Here is a 26908-nt window from a genome sequence, read left to right as displayed (position 1 = left end):
TCCCTCTGCTGTACATCCACCACATTTCTAATATAGATCATACCACTAGATCCTTTTTCTCATTACACCTGCTCCAATCTTCAATCTTTTCTCTCTCTCACACACACACTGTCCTGACTTGATGAATAAAGCTGTGTTCTCTCCTCTCTGCTTCATCACCTCCAACATCTCTATTCCTTCCACAAACAACTAAACACTCAGCTCTTCAAAGATTATTGAGAACACTTTCTCTGCATTTACTTTTATGTTTATGTTCCAGCTTTGTTTTCTGAACCCGAGTTTTTATTGTTTATGCACATAGTTGACACCACACTACTGAATATCGGAGTCATACTGTCCAGGAGAAAAGCTTCTCTAATGAGGAAAATTCTGTGATCATTGTGTTTGATCAACCAATTTCAGAGGTGTGGAGTATTGCACTACATTTACTTCCTTACACTTACTCAAGTAACTTTTCGAGAAAAAAAAAAAAATTTTGAGTACATTTAAATGGCCACACTTATACTCTTACTCAAGTTCATTTTTAATCACGGACATGTATTTTTACTTCTTTACTTTCTGTGGCGTTCCTACGTTACTGTTAAATGTTAATGAATATATTAACTAATCCTAATGCTAGGTAGTTTTAAAAATTTGTTTATATCACGTATAACAAGGTCACGAGTCTCGTGATACGCTGCAGTGATCTCATTTTGGATGCAACAACTGCTCACTTTATTAGTGGCTCAGTCCTGGAGAGGGGAAGAAATGAGTGGAGGCAGGGTTAGGGTAAGGACACGGGGGATACACATGCAAACACTCTCTCTCCACACACACTTGCTCTCCGGACCCACCTGATAAATACTGAAGCCCGCTTGAAAACCATAAAGATGGCTTTGGACCTCAATTCATGTGAACAGTTATACTATGATAGCTTTAGCACTACAATTACCACAAACAGTTTTGCACTCAAATCTTCATCAGTGAACAGTGGAGAAGTTCAACAAAACAGACTACATGTAAAAGGTGTAATGAATTTTCCTGGTTACACAACTGCACTATTTGAGCATATAGTATTAGCACATTTATAGAAGGGGTGTATTTATTTATAATTACACTATCCGGTGTCACCCAGATGAGGATGGGTTCCCTTTTAAGTCTGGTTCCTCTCAAAGTTTCTTCTTCATAGAGTCTCAGGGGTTTTTTCCTCACCACCGTCACCTCTGGCTGCTCATTATGGATAAATTCATACATTTAACGTCTATATCCTGAATTTATATATTTCTGTGAATCTGCTTTGGACAATGTCCATTGTTAAAAGCACTATACAAATTGAATTGAATAGAAACTAACCACACTGCACAAACAGAGCTGAGTAAGCTGAACCAGCTTGTTTTTTTTAATTATCCACCTAACGATCCATTTATTTGTTTTTTTAATACCATTATTACCACCATTTGTTTTGTTTTTTTCTTTACACCATTTAATACTTTGACAGAAGTTAATTGTGAATGACAATTCATGCCAATAAAGTTGTTTTTGAATTTTAAATTTGTAGAGGGAGAGAGAGAGAGAGAGGGACTCACATGTCCTATGTGAAAGTCGAGCAGAAGAAACAGCAGATTACTGATTAATCTCCCCGCCTCTGACTCGCTGTAATTAATCACTTCTTACAATTAAAATATGACCTGCAGTTTGCCGGAGAGAATCAGCATCAAATTAATCACAGCAGTGCTGAAAACCTGCAGAGACAGAGAGGAGGATTTGGGGGGGGCGGTTACAAAAAAAATGGAGATCTCTCTCTCTCACACACACACACTTGATAGTAGCTGATCATTTCAGTTACACTTTGGCAAAATCAAAAGTCACACCAATAAAGTTCTGATCTGAACCAAGAAAAAGAGCAAGACTGAGTTTTTTGTGCTTTTTTTTATTTAAAAATTAACAAAAAGAATACAATTTACAGGATATGTAAAAACAAAAAAAATAAACTAAAATGTAAAACATTACAGTTAAACAGGTAGAAAGAAACAGTGACATAACAGCTACGATTACCACCAGCCCCTGTCCCTTCTATGTTCATGGGTTTTATTGCATGTGGTAAAGACACCGGGTTGAACTGCTCGTTAAGGCTAGGCTAATTCTATGCTAACACTCACCTCAATAATCAAAAGGAAATTATTTGACTATTTTAGGTTTTCAAATTAAAAAGTACGTTTGTCACATCCCTACATTTCTAATACTATAGTAACATTGTGATATCCACTAATAGATAACACGGCCTGTGCTTATTACGCTCCGATAGGAAACTGCAGTTACAACGCAACTGTAAAGAATCAACCTGGTGAAAAAACCTGCCCACTTTTACACTAGACACGGTACAGAACAACGGGATCCATCATGATTACCTTCATCAACTTCAAAGCACAGAGCTACATCAGATCGGTCTGTGTCATGATCTGCAGAAAACTCAAAATTCTGTAATTAGAATAACTATTTTCACGCACTCAGTGGAAAAAAGACAGAACACACACACAAGCGAATTTTAATTACTCTATAGATATTACATTACTTTTTCTGACTGTATTTTCCCCAAAGTGAGATCCTTCATCTGCTAAAATTAAACACGCCCATGCGCGCACACACACAATCATCTTTTCTGTCCTTGCACAGACAGTTACCCTTGGTATGTGTTAGCTCCACTAATAACTTACAACAACTAGAGGCAGGGCCACCAAAGGGGGAGGGGTTATCAGAGGCGCAGGGTCACCAAAGGGGAGGGGTTACCAGAGGCGCAGGGTCACCAAAGGGGGAGGGGTTACCAGAGGTGCAGGGTCACCAAGGGGGGGGGGGGGGGGGGGGGGGGGGGGGGGGGGGGGGGTTAACAGAGGGGCAGGACCACCAGCAGCATGAAAAGTCCCTTATTAATTTAGTCTTTTCCGCTGCTGTTTTTGGAACTGCTATGTAGTGCAGTGAGTTATATAAATGGAGATCTTCATGCACTTGTCTACCACTTGGGGTTTCAGCACACACATGATCAGGAGTAGGTCAAAATAAATTCAAATAAGAGGAATTTATAAAAATTACATTCTATGCATATAAACATGTACGTGTAGGTCTCACATTACTGACCCCCCCCCAGGTACAATTATGCTAATATCCCAACGTTATAGATATCAAAATGTTTCTCGCATCAACGATGGGAGATGGTTCCTGCCCTGGTTCCTACTCTGGTTTGAGTTCCAGTAGCTTGATGAAGTACCATCAGAGCTACATTAAAGTGTTCTTACATATTAAATAGAAACAAGGCTAACTGGCTAGCCAATGGTTAACTTGCTAAGTAACTTCAACAAAATAAAATAAAAAAATAAATCTATTCAGTAATTGATTGAATAACTGGAGCCACATTACTATTCTTCATTTTCACGTTCATCTACGACAGCTGGACTTCATCATACAGAGCATTTCAGCTACATCTCACTACAGATTACATCTGAAAACAAACTTAAAATAAAACCGTTCATTAATTTACAGAGCAAAATCTGGTTTATCCACGCGCACACACACACACACACACACACACACACACACATCTTCATGCACCTCCTTCTGCTCATGATCTGGAAGAATAAATCGTGAGTTCAGCATGTGACGTTCTTCTCGCCTCAGATCCACTCGGCTGCTCCGCTGCTACACTATGGATCCGTCCCGGTTCTGTGCCGGGGTCATGACCGGAACCGCCCCCATGCGGCTGAGATTGGGGCCGGCGACCCTGCTGGGTGGGATGACTGGGATGACGGGGGTGAGGCTGGGTGGGGGATCAGGGACGTGGCTGGGCGGAGCCTCGTACTCCTCCGATGGAATCTTGTTGTACTGGGTTTTGGTGTACTCGTGCAGGTTGGAGGGAGACATGGAGCCGAGAGAGGAGCGCTGACTCCCCGCACTGGTGAAACTGCGGGCTGTGGAGATCCGGCTCTTTGGGGCAGGAACATCCTCTCTATGGAACACAAGAAGCAAAACACGTGACTCACACACATACACACAGTTTAGACATTAATGGCTGTGTGTTGAGTTATTTTGAGGGGACAGCAAATTTACACTGTTACACAAGCTGTACACTCACTACTTTACATTGTAGTAAAGTGTCATTTCTTCAGTGTTGTCACATGAAAAGATATAATCAAATGTTTACAAAAAAGTGAGGGGTGTACTCACTTTTGTGAGATACTGTGTGTGTGTGTGTATATCACACACACACACGTATATACATACACACACGGGATGTCACGATACCAAAAATCTAGTAGTCGGTACCGAGACCACAAAAAGCACACGAAAGTCGATACCACAGTGTGTTGTGTTGTGTTGTATTGTATTGTGTTGTGTGTGTATGTATATGTATATATATATATATATATATATATATATATATATATATATATATATATATATATATATATATATATATACACACACACACACACACACACACATATATATACATATATACACACACACAAAATATATATTATATATATATATATAAAAATTAATAATAATAATAATTTACATAAAATAAACTCCTGGAGGACATCCTCCTCTGAGAAAACTCTGAAAAACTCTCAAAAAGAGTGGGGGGGGGGGGGGTATTTTAGTTATAAAACACTGTCTGACAATGACTAATAAAACAGTGCTAAGTGCTAATAATAAGTGCTAAGATGCATTCCTAAACACACGCACGCGCAAGCACACACACACACAAACACCCCCCCTTAAACTCTGAATGCAAGCATTAGTTTAAATTCAAGGATATGGTGGCAGGCCAAGAAGATTTATTAAAAGCCAAATTCCAGGTGTCTCCTCGCTTTTTTTTTTTAAAAAATGAACAATGGCATCGCTTGCAAACTGGCAACCGATGCTACCTTTCCTCTCAACGAGCTTTCCTCTCTTTGCCTCTCAAAGAGTCAGGGCGGAGCTAAACCTGTTGCCATTTCTGTAGTTTTTCCTGTGTGCTTGTAGGCGTTCTTCTTCTTCTACTTCTTTCCCACTTGTGGACCGACTAAAACTCTTAGGCATATTTGCTGCCCCCTTCAGTTCCAGAATTGCAACCATGGTACCTTCACTACCAACGGTACGTATGCTACTGCAGAATGTCAGTACCGATGTATCAGTTCTCGTGACATCCGTAACATACACACATACAGTGCATCCGGAAAGTATTCACAGCGCTTCACTTTTCCCACATTTTATGTTATAGCTTTATTCCAAAATGGATTAAATTCATTATTTTCCTCAAAATTCTACAAACAATAGCCCATAATGACAGCGTGAAAGAAGTTTGTTTGAAATCTTTGCAAAAAAAGCACATGTACATAAGTATTCACAGCCTTTGCTCAATACTTTGTTGAAGCACCTTTGGCAACAATTATAGCCTCAAGTCTTTTTGAGTATGATGCTACAGGCTTGGCACACCTATTTTTGAGCAGTTTCTCCCAATCTTCTTTGCAGGATCTCTCAAGCTCCATCAGGTTGGATGGGGAGCGTCGGTGCACAGCCATTTTCAGATCTCTCCAGAGATGTTCAATCTTGTTCAAGTCTGGGCTCTGGCTGGGCCACTCAAGGACATTCATAGAGTTGTCCTGTATGCACTCCTTTGTTATCTTGGCTGTGTGCTTAGGGTCGTTGTCCTGTTGGAAGATGAACCTTCACCCAAGTCTGAGGTCCATAGTGCTCTGGAGCAGGTTTTCATCAAGGATGTCTCTGTACATTGCTGCATTCATCTTTCCCTCGATCCTGACTAGTCTCCCAGTTCCTGCTGCTGAAATACATCCCCACAGCATGATGCTGCCACCACCATGCTTCACTGTAGGGATGGTATTGGCCAGGTGATGAGTGGTGCCTAGTTTCCTCCAGACTTGACGCTTGTCATTCAGGCCAAAGAGTTCAATCTTTGTTCAATCTTTGGTTTGAGAGTCCTTCAAGTGTCTTTTGGCAAATTCCAGATGTTCTGTCATGTGCCTTTTACTGAGGAGTGGCTTCTATTTGGCCACTCTACCATTCAGGCCTGATTGGTGGAGTGCTACAGAGATGGTTGTTCGTCTGGAAGGTTCTCCTCTCTCCACAGAGACACGCTGGAGCTCTGTCAGAGTGACCATCGGGTTTTTGGTAACCTCCCTGACTAAGGCCCTTCTCCCCCGATCGCTCAGTTTGGCCGGGCGGCCAGCTCTAGGAAGAGTCCTGGTGGTTCCAAACTTCTTCCATTTACAGATGATGGAGGCCACTGTGCTCATTGGGACCTTCAATGCTGCAGAAATTTTTTCTGTACCCTTTCCCAGATCTGTGCCTCGATACAATCTTGTCTCGGAGGTCTCCAGACAATTCCTTGGACTTCATGGCTTGGTTTGTGCTCTGACATGCATTGTTAACTGTGGGACCTTATATAGACAGGTGTGTGCCTTTCCAATCATGTCCAATCAACTGAATTTACCACAGGTGGACTCCAATCAAGTTGTAGAAACATCTCAAGGATGATCAGTGGAAACAGGATGCACCTGAGCTCAATTTCGAGTGTCATGGCAAAGGCTGTGAATACTTATGTACATGTGCTTTTTTTGTTTTTTATTTTGAATAAATTTGCAAAGATTTCAAACAAACGTCTTTCACATTGTCATTATGGGCTACTGTTTGTAGAATTTTGAGGAAAATAATGAATTTAATCCATTTTGGAATAAGGCTGTAACATAACAAAATGTGGGAAAAGTGAAGTGCTGTGAATACTTTCCGGATGTACTGTACACACACACACACACACACACACACACACAAATATATATACACATACATACATACATACACACACACACAGCTCCCGAGTACCCAGTATGCAGCACTGTGGGTGACTGGTTTAAACCCCTTAGTCTCAGTCAGACAGAAAAAACACAACTCACAGAGAGGAGGTGGGGGCCTCATCAGCCACACACACACAGAAGCAGGGCATGGACTAAACAAAATGCTGATGTGATCACAGCAATTCAAAGTAGATAGTGGTGTGTGTATCTAACAGTTTCACAATGGCATCTGACAGAGAAGCTTAGTGCCCTCCCTCACTCTGTGCTCAGTCAGGGTTTAAATCATACAGGGTGTGTATGTGTGTGTGTGTAACAGTTTCACAATGGCATCTGACTCAGGAGCTTAGTGCCCTCCCTCACTCTGTGCACAGTCAGGATTTAAATCATACAGGGTGTGTGTGTGTGTGTGTGTGTGTGTGTATACCTGATCTCGTAGGAAATCTCCTTCTCATACTTCTTTTTCTGACGAGAGCGACAGCAGCAGAACAGGAGCAGAGCCAAGAGGAGCAGGAACAGCAACACACCGATTACAGACCCGGCGACCACACCCGCTGTGTTTGGGGCTATACAGAGAGAGAAAGAAACTTTTTTTTTAAAAAGGGGGCCAGATTACACTTCATCATAGCCCAAGGGGTGGTCACACAAGCGTGCACACGTGTGTATATACACAACCCACACTGCCAGTCCTACCTGTAATTACAGATATTTGTAAATGAAAACACATTGTCCTGATCTAACACTAAACGTGTACATTAGGAAAAGCTCAAACTGATAAAAGTTCATATCTGATGGATTGCTCATGGATGGTGTTGAAGTACATGTTCAAGGACAGTTGATCATGTGATTTTAGTGTGGTGGGGTGAATACCTACAACCAAAACAAAGTGGAAAAACTGGTGTTAAAAATAAAAGATTTAATTAAAACTGACTCTGTGACTCTGGGTGTGCCTCTGTGTAGATGTGTGTGTGTGAGAGACTCACGTGTTGTGATTTTGAGCTCCAATACACACTGTTCAGCCCCCACTCGGTTCTGTGCAGTGCAGAGGTAACTCCCTGACACGGCTGTAGTCGCATTACGGATCTTCACCGTCCCTGCAGCAGCATCTGTGACACACACACACACACACACAAAGCTACAGTCCAACACTGGCCTCTACACCAACACTGCTGTGTGAGTGTGTCTCAGTCTTTAATAATAAAGTTCCTTGTAACAACCGTCTCACACTGACCAGCGAGCGTAAATGAACCGAGCAACCTCCCCGGAGCTTCAGGTTTCCTCCACACACAGTGATATGAGCACATGACAGTATAACACATTTATTTACAGAAAACTACAATCATGATATAAATATATGATCTACAATGTGAGGCTTTATAATGGCTGTGGTTGATTATAATGTCTGGTTTAATTCTGCAGGACCACACAAACTTCACTTCCTCTTTCCTCTAATACACACAGCGTAGGTGTGTAAACCACAGCAACTCACCAACAATACGTACCGTTAGAACTGTGGATTTAAACACTAATTGAATCTGGAAGTGTTTGGATACGAGAGTTGTGTGAGGTTTCTTTTCTTTATGTTCATGTTGCCTTCTATTTATTTTTCCTGCAGTAAGACATGGAACTCGCCTTTTTCTCATTCTCAAATCCAGTAAATTCCGGTGTGGTTCATGTGACAGCGCCTCCCAGAGGACGTTATGTGCTAGTGTGAGTACTTAACCCTGTCCCTGCAGGGCATCCTGACATACTCGCAGAAGTAGAAGTATCAGCCCTTACCCAGCACAGCGTTAGCGGGCAGCAGCTTGCTGTCGCTGGTCTTCACCCACGCGTACTGTATTGGACTCGTCCCATCAGTGGATTTACACCTCAGAACCACATCATTCCCCACATATGGAGAACCCTCGATAGAACACCGTGGCTTAGAAGGACGCACTGAGACACAAACAAAGAGAAACAGATGGACAGAGAGAGAGAGAGAGAGAAGGAGGGAGTTATAAAGATGTTAAACAGGAGTGAATAATGAACTCCTGATGCACTCACTCCTCTCAACACACTACAGGAGTGATCATGACGAGTGAGGAATGTAGGGTGGGGAGGGGTTAGGGTTAGTGGGGTGTGCTGCATCACTCACTCCACTGATCCCTCAGTAACCCCACCGCCACACACCCCCACTCCAACAAACACACACCATCATGATGGTGATCAGAGCTGCTGTCAATCAACTTAATGAAACAGAGAGAGGACAGAGAGACAAGGACACTGAGGGGGACAGAGAGAGAACACACGGGCTGTTTGAACAGCTAAATCCACACACACACACACAAAATTCAGGAGATGCGAATTCAAAACCAAACAACACACATCTGGAGTACAGAGGGGAGGGAGAGACAGACTGAAACAGAGAGAAACAGAGAGTGAGACAGACAGAGTGAGCGAGTGAGAGGCAGACAGACAGAGCAAGCAAGAGGCAGACAGACAGAGACAGGCAGACAGACAGAGAGGCAGACGGGCAGACAGAGAGGCAGAGAGAGAGAGGGGCAGCCAGAGAGAGAGAAGAGCAGACAGAGAGAGAGAGAGGGGCAGACAGAGAGAGAGGGGGGGGCAGACAGAGAGAGAGAGAGGGGCAGACAGAGAGAGAGGGGCAGACAGAGAGAGCGAGAGAGAGGGGGAGAGTGGGGGAGCAGAGACGAGGAGAGGGGGGCAGAGTGAGTGACAGAGAGAGAGAGAGGCAGACAGAGAGAGCGGGAGGGGCAGACAGATGGACAGACAGGCAGACAGAGAGGCAGAAGGGCAGACAGAGAGAGAGAGAGGAGCAGACAGAGAGGGGGGGGGAGTGGGGGAGCAGAGACGGGGAGGGGGGCAGAGAGAGTGAGAGAGAGAGAGAGAGAGAGAGAGAGAGAGAGAGGGGCAGACAGAGAGGCAGAGGGGCAGACAGAGAGAGAGAGAGGAGCAGACAGAGAGAGAGAGGGGGGGGGGAGTGGGGGAGCAGAGATGGGGAGGGGGGGCAGACAGACAGAGAGAGAGGGGCAGACAGACGGAGAGAGAGAGGGACAGAGACAGAGAGAGAGAGAGAGAGGGGCAGACAGACAGAGAGAGAGAGGGACAGAGACAGAGAAAGAGGGGCAGACAGACAGAGAGAGAGAGAGGGGCAGACAGACAGAGAGAGAGAGAGAGGGGCAGACAGACAGAGAGAGAGAGGGGCAGACAGACAGAGAGAGAGAGGGGCAGACAGAGAGAGAGAGAGAGGGGCAGACAGAGAGAGAGAGAGAGGGGCAGACAGAGAGAGAGAGGGGCAGACAGAGAGGCAGACAGAGAGAGAGAGAGAGGCAGACAGAGAGAGGGCAGTCACTGAGGGCAGTTACTGCAATCACCTCACACTCAGTGTTACGTCCCTACTTCCTGTTTATAACATCACACACCATGTTAAAGACATGTGTGTCTGAAGAGTCAGTGTCCTTCATCTGCTGTGTGTGTGTGTGTGTGTGTGTGTGTACTGCTTAATATGAGACACACAAATACCCAGACAGCATCTGTTCTGAATGCAGGTACATACACAGTTCCACTGGACTTAACACTGACTAAACATGTACAGAAGTTTCTGAGGGAGAAGGCTGAACTCTGTGTGTTGGGGTGTGTATGTATACTTACCCATGACAGTGAGCAGGACCTTCTGGCTGCTGATGCCTGGTGCTTTCTTGACTTTACACTGGTAGGTGCCGGTGTCGGAGGAGATCAGAGCCATTACTGTGATCGAGGCGTCACCATTCTTTGGGTCGGAGGAGACAAAGTGCACTCTACCCCGTAGAGGGGGGTAGTAATCCTCATACACCCTGTCCCCGGAGTACAGGATCAACTGCACACACACACACAAACACATGATCAGTAAATATAATTCTCATGTCTTTTGCATCAGGAATTAAATACTGATGCACTTTATAAAAGCACTATGGTGCCTCTATTAGTGAGGCATATATTTTTAATTACAAACATGAAAGTTTTTAAATGTAAAATTGTGAGTGTGTGGAGATAAACACGAGTTGCTTTACCTTTTTTTTTTTAGTTACAGAAGGTTTACAAACAGCAATAATAATCATAATAATAATAATAATAATAACAGACATTAACATTATATTAACGCAGTAAAAGAAAAAATATAACATTCTCAATGTAACATTCTTTAAAGCTCTTTTTTTTTTAACTGTCAGAAATTCCAACACACAGGAACTCTACGTCACAGCTCTTTCACACGTTGTAGTATTTATTTATTTAGGACAGGTAACTGTGCCCCTGCAGCAGGCTTCACCTATACAAAAAGCATCATATGGTTAAACTCCAAAAAATAAAAAAGCAGGAGTGTCTCTCCTTTCAGGTAACCAGTGTGTGTGTGACACTGAGTGTTTCTGTGCATCAGTGTGTGTGTATATATACACACACTTACCCATGACCCGTGTGTGTGTGTGTGTGTGTGTGTGTGTGTGTGTGTGTGTGTGTGTGTGTGTGAGAGAGAGTGGGTGAGTCACTGTGTGTGAGCGTCAGTGTGTGTCCTGCTCTGCATTTGAAATGCAAAGCTGAACGTGGTCATATGACCCAGCGCAGTAGTTGAGCAGCATTAACACTGAAAGCTGAAACTCTATGAAACACCAGCGGGCCGTAGTGAGTAGTTAGGAGCGAGTAGTTAGTGATCTCTAAAGCTGATGATTAAGTTCTCAGAACAGTGATTAGTCAGTGTTCTAGATCTAACCCAAGTGCTGTATGTGCATATGAACTGATCTAAAGCCAACGCTGCTAAGAAACTCATAAAAGTAGAGAAGGGGAACTGTACACAGTGCACAGAGGGAATCTGTTGATTTGATGTCACTCCGTAAATCAGGAAGAAACTGGGAGTTGAGAAGACTACCTCAAATTGAGGAGTTAATTTCATGATGGCGTTTTTGGTGGTTTTTACTGGACGTAGGTGGGAATTTCAAGTTGCAACCTCACCTTAAGAGCAGCATAAAAGTGCATTCAGCAACAAGTAATTCAGGTAAATACAGGTTACTCCAGACCGCAGACTACTAAACACCACCTAGTAACTCCTGCGCAGGAACTTCAGCCTGTCTTTGTCAAGAGTGACGGCAGGGGCCCAAGCACCAGGGTGAGTAGGGGAGTGTTTATAAATCACTACTTCCTGTTTATTACTCCGCCCCCTCATTTGATGGATATTCTTATGTAATTACACTCTCAAAGACACTCCGTGATGCACGCGCACACACACTCACCACTTTCTCTTCTTTCTGGTTGTCAGAGGGTTGGATGCTCCACTCGATGTCCAGAGGTCCGTTGTCTTCCGCTGCGAGAGTGAATTTACACTCCAGCGTTACAGTCTCACCACTCGCCTTCTCCACAGACGCCGGGCCTGAGGATGTTATCTGCAGCCCACACACCGATCCTACACACACACACACACACACAGCATGGTGAGTTACACTATATAAATGTGCTCACTCCCTAACGCTATACACGTCAGAACATATAAATACCACATTCCTAACCAGGGTTTTCACTACCAGAAAAAGGTGGAGGCGCAGCACCTACGTGTTTTTGTGGAGCGCCTTGAGCAATACGAACGTAAAAAAGGCATTTAAGCGACAAATCAGAGTGAATGTAAAAATAATGGTGAGAGTTCTGTGTGTTCAGAAAAAAACCACAGGCTTAAGATGGCAACAGGAAAGCCCGATGAGTGTTTGGATGAAGGTCTGTGTGATTGGTCTGGGGCAGAAGCTCATCACCAAGCTAATCAAACAGCTGATTGGATATTTCTCTGTACCACCCCCTCGGGATGGTAGTTACATCCATCGACTCATAAGTAAGTTGCACGCCACTGATAAAGTAAGCCTCAACAAAGAGTGAATGAAATATAAGCTTTTGTTAGGGACTAATTCTTGTGGATGCGACAGCAACATCACACTAGCGATAGCAGAGATAGCATAGCAAAAGTTATAATAAATTTTTTTTTTTTAATAATACAACTAAAGAAATCACTAACCAAGCCAACTTAGCTTCCTATTCGTGTACTGAATTAAGTTACATTAGCCAATGAAGGTAGTTAGTTGATGTTAGATGAAGAAATCTCGACTGAACTAACGTTAGTATCTAAGGAAGCTTGGAAGCTAAACAAAGTTAGGCTGTGTTCACTCGTAAAGTCTTTTCTGTTGAAAACTGCAGTTTTTCACATAAAAATCTGTCGTTCCAAAATGCAGGTGAGAACATCCCAAAAGCAGCTCAGGGTGTTTCTGAAAACACGGGTCTACTCCACATTATTAATCTGTAAAACAGGTGCTAACTGCTTCAAGAGACATTATGTGTGAACACAGTATTTAGGTCTTAGCTTCTTCTCCAAACACCTGCGGGTTGTGCGGCTTTTCCCTCGACTCTCCCTGACACGAATAGTTTACTCCCCTGTTCCTGCAGCGTGAGAACCGGTCACACACAGTGATGAAGCCCTCATCAATCTCACCCCTCATCATCCTCACCTCGTCAGTCATGTAACGTGAGCTGACTTGTATGCCAACAAAATAAGCATATTTCATGTTTGTATTTTATTGCCGTAACTTGTAAATTATTTATTACTTATCTGTGAAGCATCATGTAAAGGTGATGGATATTTTAATGGATCTACTTTTATTAAATCTCCCCACCAGGACCTTAAATCCATATTAACAAACACATATCTGTTACACTGCTGTCACACATATGAATAAATGTTTGTATATGAACTCCTGCAACACACACACAGCGCGACTGTGTATTTAAAAAAAAAAAAAAAAAAAAAAAAAAAAAAAAAAAAAAAAAGTGTGTGTGTTGTGCTGCCATTTCTGAGGTCCTTTATTTCCTGCACCTCCCCATGATGCTCAAACAGTAAATCACATCTCCTAGTAACAGACAGGAGGACGAGGGGATGAAGACTAGTGAAAGAAGTTCACTGGTATATGGGAAGGACAGCAATGCTGAGTCACGCACACACACACCTCCCCCACTGCTGACCCTCATGTTTAAATATCTCCCTGTTCAGTGGGAGACAGCAGGACCAGGTTCTGCTGAAGGCCCTGCTCAGTGGGAGACAGCAGGACCAGGTCACTGGTGTAGAGCAGGTATTTGATTTCTGAGTGGAACAGGGTGAGACCGGTGTTGCTGATCGCTCCAGACTGCTCTCCACTTCCTTTATGTACATGTTCAATAATGTTGGGATTAGGCAGCAGCCCTGACTCACTCCACACTCCTGCTGTTAATTTTTATTCCCCATTTATTTTCAGTGTACACCGATTTAATATGATAATTTTCTCATTTGCAAGTCGCTTTGGATAAAAGCGTCTGCTAAATGAATTAATATAAATGATAGGTTTCCCTCTATGCCACATCCAGTAAGTTTGTAAAATAATTATTGGTGGCAGATAAAATCAAACGCTTTTTTTTTTTTTTTTTAAAGTCGCCAAAACAAGCAAAAATGTTCCTTTTGTTTAACACAATGTATTTTTCAATGACAGTACGTAACTTGTGGAAGTGTTCAGATGTGCCATGATCTGGTAATTAGGGCTGCAACTAACGATTATATTCATAATCAATTAGTTGGCAGATTATTTTTTTGATGGGGGGGGGGGGGGGGGTTTCAGTACTATCTTTTTGTCTATTTAAAATAATATCCACAAACTGAGTGTTACAAATATAAACTTCAGACTAAAACTTTACACAACTGTTTGTCCAATTATATAAGACTGAAAAGAAACCAATACACACACACACCAGAATATATATTATTAATTCAGGACTGTAGTCCTGTAATTCAGTGCTTTTTTGCATCCATAAAAGATGATGCATAAATACTTACATATACATATATATACATATACATATATATGTATGTATATATATATATATATATATATATATACATATATATGTATGTATATATATATATATATATATATATATATATATATATATATATATATATACACACATATATATATATATATATATATATATATATATATATATATATATATATATATATATACATATACACATACATATATATATATATATATATATATATATATATACATATACACATACATATATATATATATATATATATATATATATATATATATATATATATATACATATACATATATACATATATATATACATACATACATATATATATATATATATATATATATATATATATATATATATATATATATATACATATATACATATATATATACATACATACATATATATATATACATATATATATATATATATATATATATATATATATATATATTCATTCTAATGTGTATATATGTAAACTAATGTGTGTACACACAGACACACACACACATATACAGTGGGGGAAAAAAGTATTTGATCCCCTGCTGATTTTGTACGTTTGCCCACTGACAAAGAAATGATCAGTCTATAATTTTAATGGTAGATTTATTTGAACAGTGAGAGACAGAATAACAACAAAAAAATCCAGAAAAACGCACGTCAAAAATGTTATAAATTGATTTGCATTTTAATGAGGGAAATAAGTATTTGACCCCTCTGCAAAACATGACTTAGTACTTGGTTTAAAAACCCTTGTTGGCAATCACAGAGGTCAGACGTTTCTTGTAGTTGGCCACCAGGTTTGCACACATCTCAGGAGGGATTTTGTCCCACTCCTCTTTGCAGATCTTCTCCAAATCATTAAGGTTTTGAGGCTGACGTTTGGCAACTCGAACCTTCAGCTCTCTCCACAGATTTTCTATGGGATTTAGGTCTGGAGACTGCCTAGGTCACTCCAGGACCTTAATGTGCTTCTTCTTGAGCCACTCCTTTGTTGACTTGGCCGTGCGTTTTGGGTCATTGTCATGCTGGAATAGCCATCCACGACCCATTTTCAATGCCCTGTCTGAGGGAAGGAGGTTTTCACCCAAGATTTGACGGTACATGGCCCCGTCCATCGTCCCTTTGATGCGGTGAAGTTGTCCTGTCCCCTTAGCAGAAAAAAACCCCCAAAGCATAATGTTTCCACCTCCATGTTTGACGGTGGGGATGGTGTTCCAGGGGTCATAGGCAGCATTCCTCCTCCTCCAAACACGGCGAGTTGAGTTGATGCCAAAGAGCTCCATTTTGATCTCATCTGACCTCAACACTTTCACCCAGTTATCCGCTGAATCATTCAGATGTTCACTGGCAAACTTCAGACGGGCATGTATATGTGCTTTCTTGAGCAGCGGACCTTGCGCGCGCTGCAGGATTTCAGTCCTTCACGGCGTAGTGTGTTACCAATTGTTTTCTTGGTGACTATGGTCCCAGCTGCCTTGAGATCATTGACAAGATCCTCCCGTGTAGTTCTGGGCTGATTCCTCACTGTTCTCATGATCAATGCAACTCCACGAGGTGAGACCTTGCATGGAGCCCCAGGCCGAGGGAGATTGACAGTTCTTTTGTGCTTCTTCCATTTGCGAATAATCGCACCAACTGTTGTCCCCTTCTCACCAAGCTGCTTGGCAATGGTCTTGTAGCCCATTCCAGACTTGTGTAGGTCTACAGTCTTGTCCCTGACATCCTTGGAGAGCTCTTTGGTCTTGGGCATGGTGGAGAGTTTGGAATCTGATTGATTGATTGCTTCTGTGGACAGGTGTCTTTTATACAGGTAACAAACTGATATTAGGAGCACTCCCTTTAAGAGTGTGCTCCTAATCTCAGCTCGTTACCTGTATAAAAGACACCTGGGAGCCAGAAATCTTTCTGATTGAGAGGGGGTCAAATACTTTTTTCCCCTCATTAAAATGCAAATTAATTTATAAAATTTTTGACATGCGTTTTTCTGGATTTTTTTGTTGTTACTCTGTCTCTCACTGTTCAAATAAACCTACCATTAAAATTATAGACTGATCATTTCTTTGTCAGTGGGCAAACGTACAAAATCAGCAGGGGATCAAATACTTTTTTCCCTCACTGTATATATATTTATATATATATATATATATATATATATATATATATATATATATATATATATATATATATATATATATAACGTTTATGGATTCACAAAAAGCACTGAATTAAACTACAGTCCTGAATTAATAATAAAAACTCCCTTTCACTGCCCCTTATGGATTCTATTACTCACTGCCGTTAGGCATAGTTTTACTTTTGATCATGGTGTTTTAGACATTGCAGATCTTACTTGCACTCCCACTCTGTATCAGCGCGTCTACACTGTGCGTGAGGAGCAACGCAGCCTCGTTACTAATAGATCACTTACGTTATAATATATGACAGAATTTACACTGCAAGCACACAAATACAACATAATGACAATAAACTTAAATTAAACTTAACCTTTTAAGCAGTGTGCACCAGTTTTCCCTGCCCCTTACACACAGTGGAGCATTTTGGATATAAACACAAGTTTATGGAGGTTTATGCTCGTGCAGCACTGTTTCATCTCTGTGGTGTTTAATCTAAAATGCTCTCCTGCCTTAGAGGATTTTCTTCCTCAATCAATTGACGATTTCGCCTCCGTCTGATGGGGACTGAGGTCATGTTGGGAATAAAAGGATAAAAGGTAATGCTGACAGAAAGTAAACTGAAGAAAGTCATTGTCTGTGACTCTGAGTGTCTGCTAAAGCTAGCATGCGCCGTCGACTAGGATGCGTTTTATACTTCCAGTTAGTAAAAAACCGCTAGTGATATATTTGAGATATTACTACCTTTCTAAAATTCATACACTAGACAGTAGAGTACACGGTGCATAGTGTAAGAGTACAGGACATAATTTGGGACACAACTTTAGTATTTACACTCCGAGTGTGTTTTTGGAAGAGAAGTAATGTAATGAGTAAACGTGCCGCATGCAGACCAACTAATACTAACAATAATGAGATTCATTGACAACGATTTTCATAATCGATTAGTTGTTGCAGCTCTACTGGTAATAATGCTCTCTCTCTCACACACACACCAAGAACACGGCAAGCACACTGATCACATCCATATTTACATTGGCCTCATTTACATGCATCTGCATTCCATAATTAAACATCTGAGCACAGCTGACTGTGTGTGTGTGGGAGGGAGGGCGGGGGTTAGTCACAGTAAACACAGGAGCAGGGTGTGACAGATCACAACATGTCCTGGATTTTTTTTTAGTGTGTCCTTGCTAGCAGGCATGAGGTTAACAAACAGACACACATGCTGATTCAGAGCCTCAGAGACAACTGTCACAAAATCTAACATCATACACCGAGCAGGTGGAAAACACACACCAGTGAGAGAGAGAGAGATGTAAAGAGAAAGAGAGAGTCAGACAGAGATGGAAAAGAGAGATGTAAAGAGAGACACAGAGGGAGAGAGATGTAAACGAGAGAGATGTAAAGAGAGACAGACGGAAGAGGGAAAAGAGCAAAATACAAACAAAAACAAAATATGAACATGTAGGCAGGCGCGCGCACACACACACACCCACCCTCATATGTTACCAAGTTGTGTAAAAAACAACAGCGGTAAGGCTTTAATGAGTTGTGTCACACATGATTTGATTTGCATTAATTAAAATCGCTTGCATTACAGCTCCAGTGTTTCAGTATGTTATCAGTTCAGTACATCAGTACCCGAGTCAGCACTGCAGCGGCACTAAACACACAACACCATACACATGCTATAGAGTCTCAGAGTCTCACAGCTTAGACTTCAACATTACACTCATTTAATTTGATTTAAAACATGTTTAACAGCAGACGCAGTGACAGAGCAGCATTACAGAAATTAGGATGTAAATTATATCCCTAACCAGCAATCCAGGAAAAAGTCCCCGTGACGACATGAGGAAGGAACTCTTCTGGGTAACAAGTGCGAGTGCGCCATTATAAATCATTACACTACTAACACCAGACATCATTCTGATCAGAATAACATGGAACACACGGACACAACAAATCCACTCCACCTCGGTCATGTTACAAGAACCTGCAAGGTCTCCTAGCAACAGTCTCCATGCAGAAGATCAGGTAATAACAACATGGCTGACAGATACACACACACACACACAGAGCCTCTATTCACCTTGAAAGGAGCTGCAAACAGACAGACAATACCACATCCGAATCCAGATTTATTCTCACACGCACACATGATAAATAAAAGGGCATGGAATTTATGTCCCTATAAAATACATTATAATTAAATAAAACCTAAATATTAAAAGCACCTCCATCAGAGAAATTACTCAATACAGCCTTGCTGTGTGGTGTTGTTGCAGTGAGAAATAGACTGAGGCCCCTGTGGGATATGGCATTGTGATTGCCCCGCAAAGAATAAGTGGATAATAAAGAGATGGAGTGAAACACACGCACATTTCTCTCTCATTAGGCTTGAATCCAGAATGTTCCCAGATCACCCATGTAACATCTGGTTTCCCAACACGATCCATCGCAACGGCAGAAGCCGAAGTGAAATCGCAGAGTTCTCCATGCTCAAACAAACCCGTGCCAAACTAACAGACAAAAACATATAAGGTTTGATTATGATTACATAATTTGTGTATTAATATAAAATCTCCTGCTATATGGCAGGCTGAGACACCACCTCGGTGGCAAACTACCGGTTGTCATGGCCACCGTCACAGCCCTAGCTTGTCGTTTCGATATCTATATACAGACCTCTCCGAAACTATTGGAACAGAAAGGCCAATTCGTTTCTTTGTGCTGTACACCAAAGACATCTGTGTTTGAGATCAAAAGATGGAGAAGAGACGACAGTTTAGGATTTCAGTTTTTATTTCCTGCTATTTACATCTAGACTTGTTAAACAACATAAAACACAGGACCTTTTGTATCAGATCACACAATTTGTAGGTGTTCAAGAGTATAGGAACAAGAAGTATTTAAGTAAATGAAAGTAAATAACACGCATATATTTGGTTGCGTATCTCTTACTCACAAGAACTGCATCTATCCTGCCACTCACTGACACCAAACTGTTGGTTTATTATTCTGTGAAGCTTTTTACTGCAACTTCTTTCAGTAGTTGTTTGTTTTGGGGGGGTGGGGGGGTCTCCCTTCAGTCTCCTCTTCAGGAGGTGAAACGCTGCTCGGTTGGGTTAAGGTCTGGTGATTCACTTGGCCAGTCTAAAACCTTCCACTTTCCCCCTGATCAAGTCCTGTGTTGAGTTGGCAGTGTGCTTTTGGATCACTGTCTTGCTGAATGATGAAGGTCCTCTTGATTCATTTGGATGCATTTCTCTAAATTTGCAGACAGAATGTTCCTGTAAACTTGTGAATTCATTCTGCTGCTACCATCATGAGTTCCATCATTAATAAAGATCAGTGAGAATGTTCCAGAAGTAGCCATGCAAGCCCAAGCCATGACACTACCTCCACCATTTTTCACAGAAGAGCAGATCATGAACAGATCCTTTCTCCACACTTTGGCCTTTCCATCACTTTGGCAGAGGTTCATCTTGGTTTCAGATCTTTTGTGGATCATCTGTGTATTTCTTTGTGAATTCCAATCTGGCTTTCTGATTCTTACTGCTGATGAGTGGTTTGCATCTTGTGGTATGGCCTCTATATTTCTGCTCTCAAAGTCTTCTCTGAATGGTGGATTGTGAGACCTTCTCCCCTGCCCTGTGGAGGTTGTTGGTGATGTCACTGACTGTTGTTTTTGGGTTTTTCTTCACAGATTTCACAATCTTTGTCATCAGCTGTTGTTGTTTTCCTTGGTCGACCCATTCATTTCTGTTGCTCAGTACACCAGCGGTTTCTTTCTTTTTCAGGACACTCCAGATTGTTTTATTGGCCATACCCAATGCTTGTGTAATGCCTCTGATAAACTTCCCCTCTTTTCTCAGCTTCAAAAGGCTTGCTTTTCTGCCGCATACAGCTCTCTCATCTTCATGTTGGTTTATTGTTTTTAACAACAAATGCAGTCTTCACAGGTGAAACTGAAGTCTAAAACCAAGAGTAGACGTTCAGAGCTTTTTATTGTTTAAATAAACAGTCTAACAGGACACACCTGTCAGTCACATGTTCCAATATTTTGCTCATCTACAAATTCGGTGGTCTGGTACAAAATGTTCCCGGTTTTTCAATCTGCATATAAATACTAGAAAATAAAAGCTGAAAATCTTCTCATCTCAAACGTCTTCATTCTACAGCAAAACCAAAAAAATTGACCTTGCCGTTCCAATAGTTTCAGCGGGGACTGTACAGCATGAGTGAAGGAAGTGATGGCTTTAACCAAGACAGCTAACACTAACTCAGTTTCCAAATAATGCATTGACCAAATAATGTATGTGAGTTTAGCGAACACTTGGATTAGCTCAGTAAAGATAAAAGAGCACTTCTACATTCATTTACGGCATTTTAGCAAACGGTCTTATCCAGAGGATTTCTCATTTATACATCTGAGCAGCTGTCCGGCAGTGACAACTTAGTGGTACTGGGATTTGAACTCACAACCTTCCGATCAGTAGTTCAACATCATAACCACTGCCATTCAGGTGTGTATTTCAGGTGCGTTGATATTTTCAGTTGGTACATCACATTAACTACTTATACATCATTTTGATTAAAATATATAATGACAGCTCACAAGCAGACAGTACCTCAGTAATAACTCAATCTTTAAACTTTTTAAATATTATATTCATTAATAACACTATGTACCGCTGTAATATCTTTAGCTGCAATTCAGGTAACATCTCTCCTGCGCTCCTGACATGAAGCAGGGTATGTCTATAAGCAATACAGGCAGGGTTAGAGGCAGACCCATAGTCCGACCAGTCATAGGTACTGCACATGCTCAGTCAAAATGGTGATGTTCACGTTGACCAAATTTAGGCTTCAGAACCATTTAATTGGAGTCAATGTAGCCATGTTGTGTGTGTGTGTGTATATATATACACATACATACGTGTATGTGTGTGTGTGTATATATATATATATATATATATATATATATATATATATATACACACACACACACACACATACACGTATGTATGTGTATATATGTGTGTGTGTGTGTGTGTGTGTGCAAACACACATACATGCATACACACACAGAGTTATTTGTAGTTGCGAGCACCATTTCCTAATACGGCTCCAGTTTCCCCCCAAACATAAGCAGCGAGTCATTTAAATCCAGCTGTACGAGTTCTTCCAGTTATAAAACACTACAAACACCAGCTGATGTCACAACTAAGCCATGCCCTCTTTGAGGGCTAAGGCCATGAGAACACACAGTAAATCCTTTACAGAGTTGGTGAGATACACCTACACTAATGTGTGAACTGTATCTGAGACATGTGGAAAGATGAACCGATAGAGAAGGAGAGGAAGCTGTGTTCTTCTCTTCCACTAAAAACTGTAGTCAAGTCACCTGTCTTTCATTCTGTCTTCTTCAGCTTCATCTTAATACAGTGCGTGTGTAAGAAAACAATTCAGATGAATATTAAGATTTGTTCTTTTGTTATTAACACATTATTAAAGCTGCGTGTACACGCACAGATAAGATCAGAGAATAAATAGTGTGTGACCTGTAGAGAGAGAATTGTTTACAGCGTTTGAGGTTTTCTCAAAAATGAAGGAAAGAGACTATAACAAAACAGAAGTACATGAGCACCCGTGATAAACGTGTCGAAGTGGGGAGTCCACGGAAATTAAGGATTCCTGTCACTTCTATGACAACTTGTATGAAATTTTGGGTGCAAGCTGGGGTCTGAGTTCTCATGAAGTTGTGGAGTGAACAAGAAAGGGTCTGAGTTCTCATGAAGTTGTGGAGTGAACAAGAAAGGGTCTGAGATCACTTCATTGCTGAAGAGGACCAAAAAAGTACCGGGATCTCTTTTCAGTCCACTATATTGTGAACACCAAAAGGACTGAGGTCACTTTCGGCTGATTCCCTTTCTGGTTCTTTTAAAACGAACTATATGTAAAATACACTTACTGAACCACCACACACACACACACTCACTCACAGAGAGGTGTAACTGTGCAATATAGGAATGAAGGAAGAGCACATTCCTGTGTGTGGGGGAGAGAGGTAGAAAGAGTGTGTGTGCGCGTCAGTGCCTGGTTTCACAGGGAGGAGTTTCAGTGTGAACAAACATTCGTCTCTCAGTTTCTGTTTGCTTTTTATCTAATCAGTGTGTTATTCCTTATCTTCCCTGAACTGGTGTGTGTGTGTTTGTGTGCAAGTGTGTGAACTTCATTAAAGTTGTTAGAGCAAATGTAAAGTGTTAAATTGTGTTAATAAAACAATTTTTTTAGGAACAATATGCTGTCCTCCTATTAACCTCTCTCCCCTCTCTCTCCCGCCACACATACTTTATTACAGTACAGAATGTTATTGGTGTGCAGTTCCCTGTGTTCAGTCAAATATTAACTAACAAACAAGCGCGCGCGCACACACGCGCACACACACTAATGTGTACATTTAATATAGTTTTTCATGACCAAATGTAAATAACACACAAACGACACCACTGCGTGTGTGTGTGTGTTTAATGGAGGAAAAACAAAAGTCAGCGTTTTAGACTTTACAAATGTAACAAAAATTACTTTAGAACCTAAACTACAGAGTAACACACACACACACACACACACACACACACACACACACACAGTGGGACATAAACTTTGTGTGAGATTAGCATGAAGCTAAAAACGAAAAACGTAGCTTACCTGAGAGAAAAATAACACAGGCGTAAAATAAGCTGGAAAACCGCAGCTCCATATTCGGAGTTTATTCCTGAATTCGGTCCGGAATGTAAATAAAACCAAATTTTATCAGATAAAACTTTAAAACGGAACTTTTCCTTTATCCTCTCCGCGTGCTCACAGCGTCCGGGTCTCGCACAGCATCAAGCTCAATGCGCTCGAACGTCGCCTCAGCAGGTGGATTGAGGCTGGAATTTGGAATTCGATGACGTCACATCCGGCAGGGCGCAAACTAATCAGGTCTCTTACGCCCCCTGCAGGAGAAACAGCATAGCACACCTCTGTCCCAAACGGCCCGCATTTTATAATTAGTTTATTAATGATATATTATATGATGATGGATTATAAGATTAGTAACAATTTACTAATCATATTTTATAATGTGTTTATTACCTATTTAGTGTACTGTGTCGGGTCGTTATAATTCTGAGCAGTGTGGTATGATTTTCCAACAAACTCCGATGTAAATCTGACCTGGGCAAACCGTTGCCATGACGATCAGGCAAGCATCCCTGCAAACTCCATAGAAATGAAAGTCTGTGCGCTAAGTGCTGGTGCAGGTTCTTCTAAATAAACTGTTTCCATGAATTTTTCCTTGCGTGTGAGGGCTAATTGCTTAGAAATGTGAAAATTGGACAACAAAGTTGGATTTTTCATAAAACCTGCCTCAGGTGTGATCACTATTGGCAGGACTAAAAGACTGATAAAATATCAACCTTTTTGTCTATTTAACACGAGACTAGGCTAGTTTGGTGTCTCTAGCCAATGGGAGGGATCTCACTGTATGAGTTTATCTGCTACAGAGCCATGCAGAGTGGGTTTCTGCTCTGCTCATATCATATTGATGGAACTTGTATACACATTTACACACTTTGTTTTCCTGCTCAGCATCAGATGACGTTTCAGTTTCAATCCTGTAGTCCAGGGGTTCCCAAACTTTTCCAGGGCAAGGCCCCCCAAATGGCATTAAAATTTGACCGAGGCCCCCCTTTTGCAAGATGTCTTTAAAAAACATTAATAATACAGACTTCTGAATACATCCCCCTTTTTAAAAAAAAATTATAATTACATCTTACATCTTTACATTACATTACATTAGGAATTGATTGTGTGTGTGTATGTGTGTGTGTGTGTGTGTGTGTGTGTGTGTGTGTGTGTGTGTGTGTGTGGTTGTCTGAGAGTGAGAAAGAGAAAATCATGTATTTATTTATTTTTCACACCAAATTGTTGAGGCCCCCCCTTTGAAAACCACTACTGTAGTCCATTTCCTCCTCACACTGACACAGAATTGAGAGACTGTCAGCTAATAAGACATGCGTGTTTCCTTGTACTTTCCTGTAAACGCTGTCTGATCTTCAGTTACGTAGTGACAAACCACTCCAAGTGGAGAATTATTCGGGTCTAAAGATATAAGTCTCTGAGTCCCTGAGTGCCCAGGCCAGGGTTACGCCCCTGTAAGCCGAGCAAAATTTAAATAAATAAACAAAAACTCTGTTGTTTCACTCTTGGTCTTTTCAGGTGAAGGACACATGGAGACACTAGTCATTGCTAAATTTTGTGGTAAAAGTAATTTTTAAACTAGTCTGGAAAAAAGTGTGTTGGTGTGTGTTGGGGCAGCGTGAACACGACAGGTGTTTCCCAACATTCTAAAGCCAACGGACAACTTTTAAAAGTTGGTGATTGTGTTGATTGGAGTCTCTCTCTGAGTGTGTGTGTGTGTGTGTGTGTGTGTGTGTGTGTGTGTGTGTGTGTGAGAGAGAGAGAGAGAGAGAGAGAGAACTGGGCTTTAAAACACAGAACTGGCAGTTAAACCGAGACAGTATGGGACTGTGGTACTGCTGAGGGTTTGTGTGTAGAACACCAGCACACACTCTACAGTGGTTCTGTTTTCTAAACAGCAACTCAATAATACCAAATATGTCAAACATTAAAAAACTCCACTCTATTACTGAGTGACCACGCCCACATATTTTTGCATAACAGCACAGCCTGCCTTACTTATTAATAGTAATCCTGATTCAGACGGAGGGGGGTGTGTGTGTGTGTGAGAGAGAGAGAGAGAGAGAGAGAGAGAGAGAGAGAGAGAGAGAGAGAGAGAGAGAGAGACAGTGCAATGTGGAGAAAAAACATCACCAAACTTCACACTTCAGCACAGTTCTCATATATATTTAGTTTACCTGATGTACACACACACACACACACACACACACCTCCAAAAGTATTGGAACATCAAGGCCAATTCTTTTGTTTTTTTGCTGTACACTGAAGACATCTGGGTTTGAGTGAAAAATAGGAATAAGACGACAGATCAGAACTTCAGCTTTTATTTCCTGATATTTACATCTGTTCAACAACATTTTGTTTGAACCCAGCCCTTTGTTTATGAAAAATACTCAAACATGTGACTGACAGGTGTTTCTTGTTGCACAGGTGTGTCCTGTTAAATTGATTGTTTAAATTGATTAATGTCTACTCTTGGTTTGAGCCCTAGGTTTTACCTGTGAAGACTGCATTTGTTGCTAAAAAGATAAAGCAACATGAAGATCAGAGAGCTGTGTATGGGAGAAAAGCAAGCCATTTTGAATCTGAGAAAAGAGGCATTACATAAGCATTGGGTACAGCCAATACAACAATCTGCAATGTCCTGAACAAGAAAGAAACTGCTGGTGTACTGAATGATACACCGAATGGGTCAACCAAGGAAAACCACAACAGCTGATGACAGAAACTTTGTCAAGTGGAGTGGGTTTCTGTGGTCATTCCAGTATATACAGCTTATAGACATTGGAAGGAAATGTCGTTCCTCCAGGACACAAAAGTACACAAGACTATATAAAGTGCAAATACACACCAGTTTGAGACGAATGCAGGACAAGATGACGCGTCCAGATGTAAATATCAGGAAATGAAAACAGAAATTCTGATCCATCACCTCATTCATCTTTTCATCCCAAACTCAAATGTCTTCAGTGTCCAGCACAAACAACAGAACCGACCCAGACTGTATATAGCTGGCACTACAAAAATCCACAAGTATAATCGCCATGGTTGCTGGGACTATGGTTGCTACTATGGCCTTGGGACTGCAATTACCACATGCAGTTTTGCACTCAGGTCTCCTTTAGTGAACTAGTTCATCAAACAGATTTCAGATTAAATCCGTAATGAACTTTCTTTTACTTTCACTCTATCTGTTGTTACCCAAATGAGGATGGTTTCCCGTCCGAATCTGGTTCCTCTCAAGGTTTCTTCATCATATAATATTAGGGAGGTTTTCCTCACCACCGTCGCCACCGGCTTGCTCAATAGGAATAA

The 26908-nt window shown here is 41.3% G+C and overlaps 1 protein-coding gene across 1 annotated transcript; it reads right to left on the bottom strand.

The window, feature by feature from the left end:
- Nucleotides 1-1889: 1889 nt before the first annotated feature.
- Nucleotides 1890-23759, bottom strand: cxadr (CXADR Ig-like cell adhesion molecule). Its single transcript, XM_017489735.3, has 7 exons — nucleotides 23558-23759; nucleotides 12086-12255; nucleotides 10476-10680; nucleotides 8604-8759; nucleotides 7808-7930; nucleotides 7252-7390; nucleotides 1890-3976 (listed from the first exon to the last, which is right to left on the bottom strand). Exons 1-7 carry the CDS (start codon nucleotides 23607-23609, stop codon nucleotides 3670-3672), a joined length of 1152 nt encoding a protein of 383 aa, XP_017345224.1. The 5' UTR covers nucleotides 23610-23759; the 3' UTR covers nucleotides 1890-3669.
- Nucleotides 23760-26908: the final 3149 nt, after the last annotated feature.

The sequence above is a fragment of the Ictalurus punctatus genome, chromosome 16, assembly GCF_001660625.3.
Source record: "Ictalurus punctatus breed USDA103 chromosome 16, Coco_2.0, whole genome shotgun sequence".
In the NCBI taxonomy this organism is placed as follows: Eukaryota; Metazoa; Chordata; class Actinopteri; order Siluriformes; family Ictaluridae; genus Ictalurus; species Ictalurus punctatus.
This window is presented reverse-complemented; position numbering and strand designations above follow the sequence as displayed.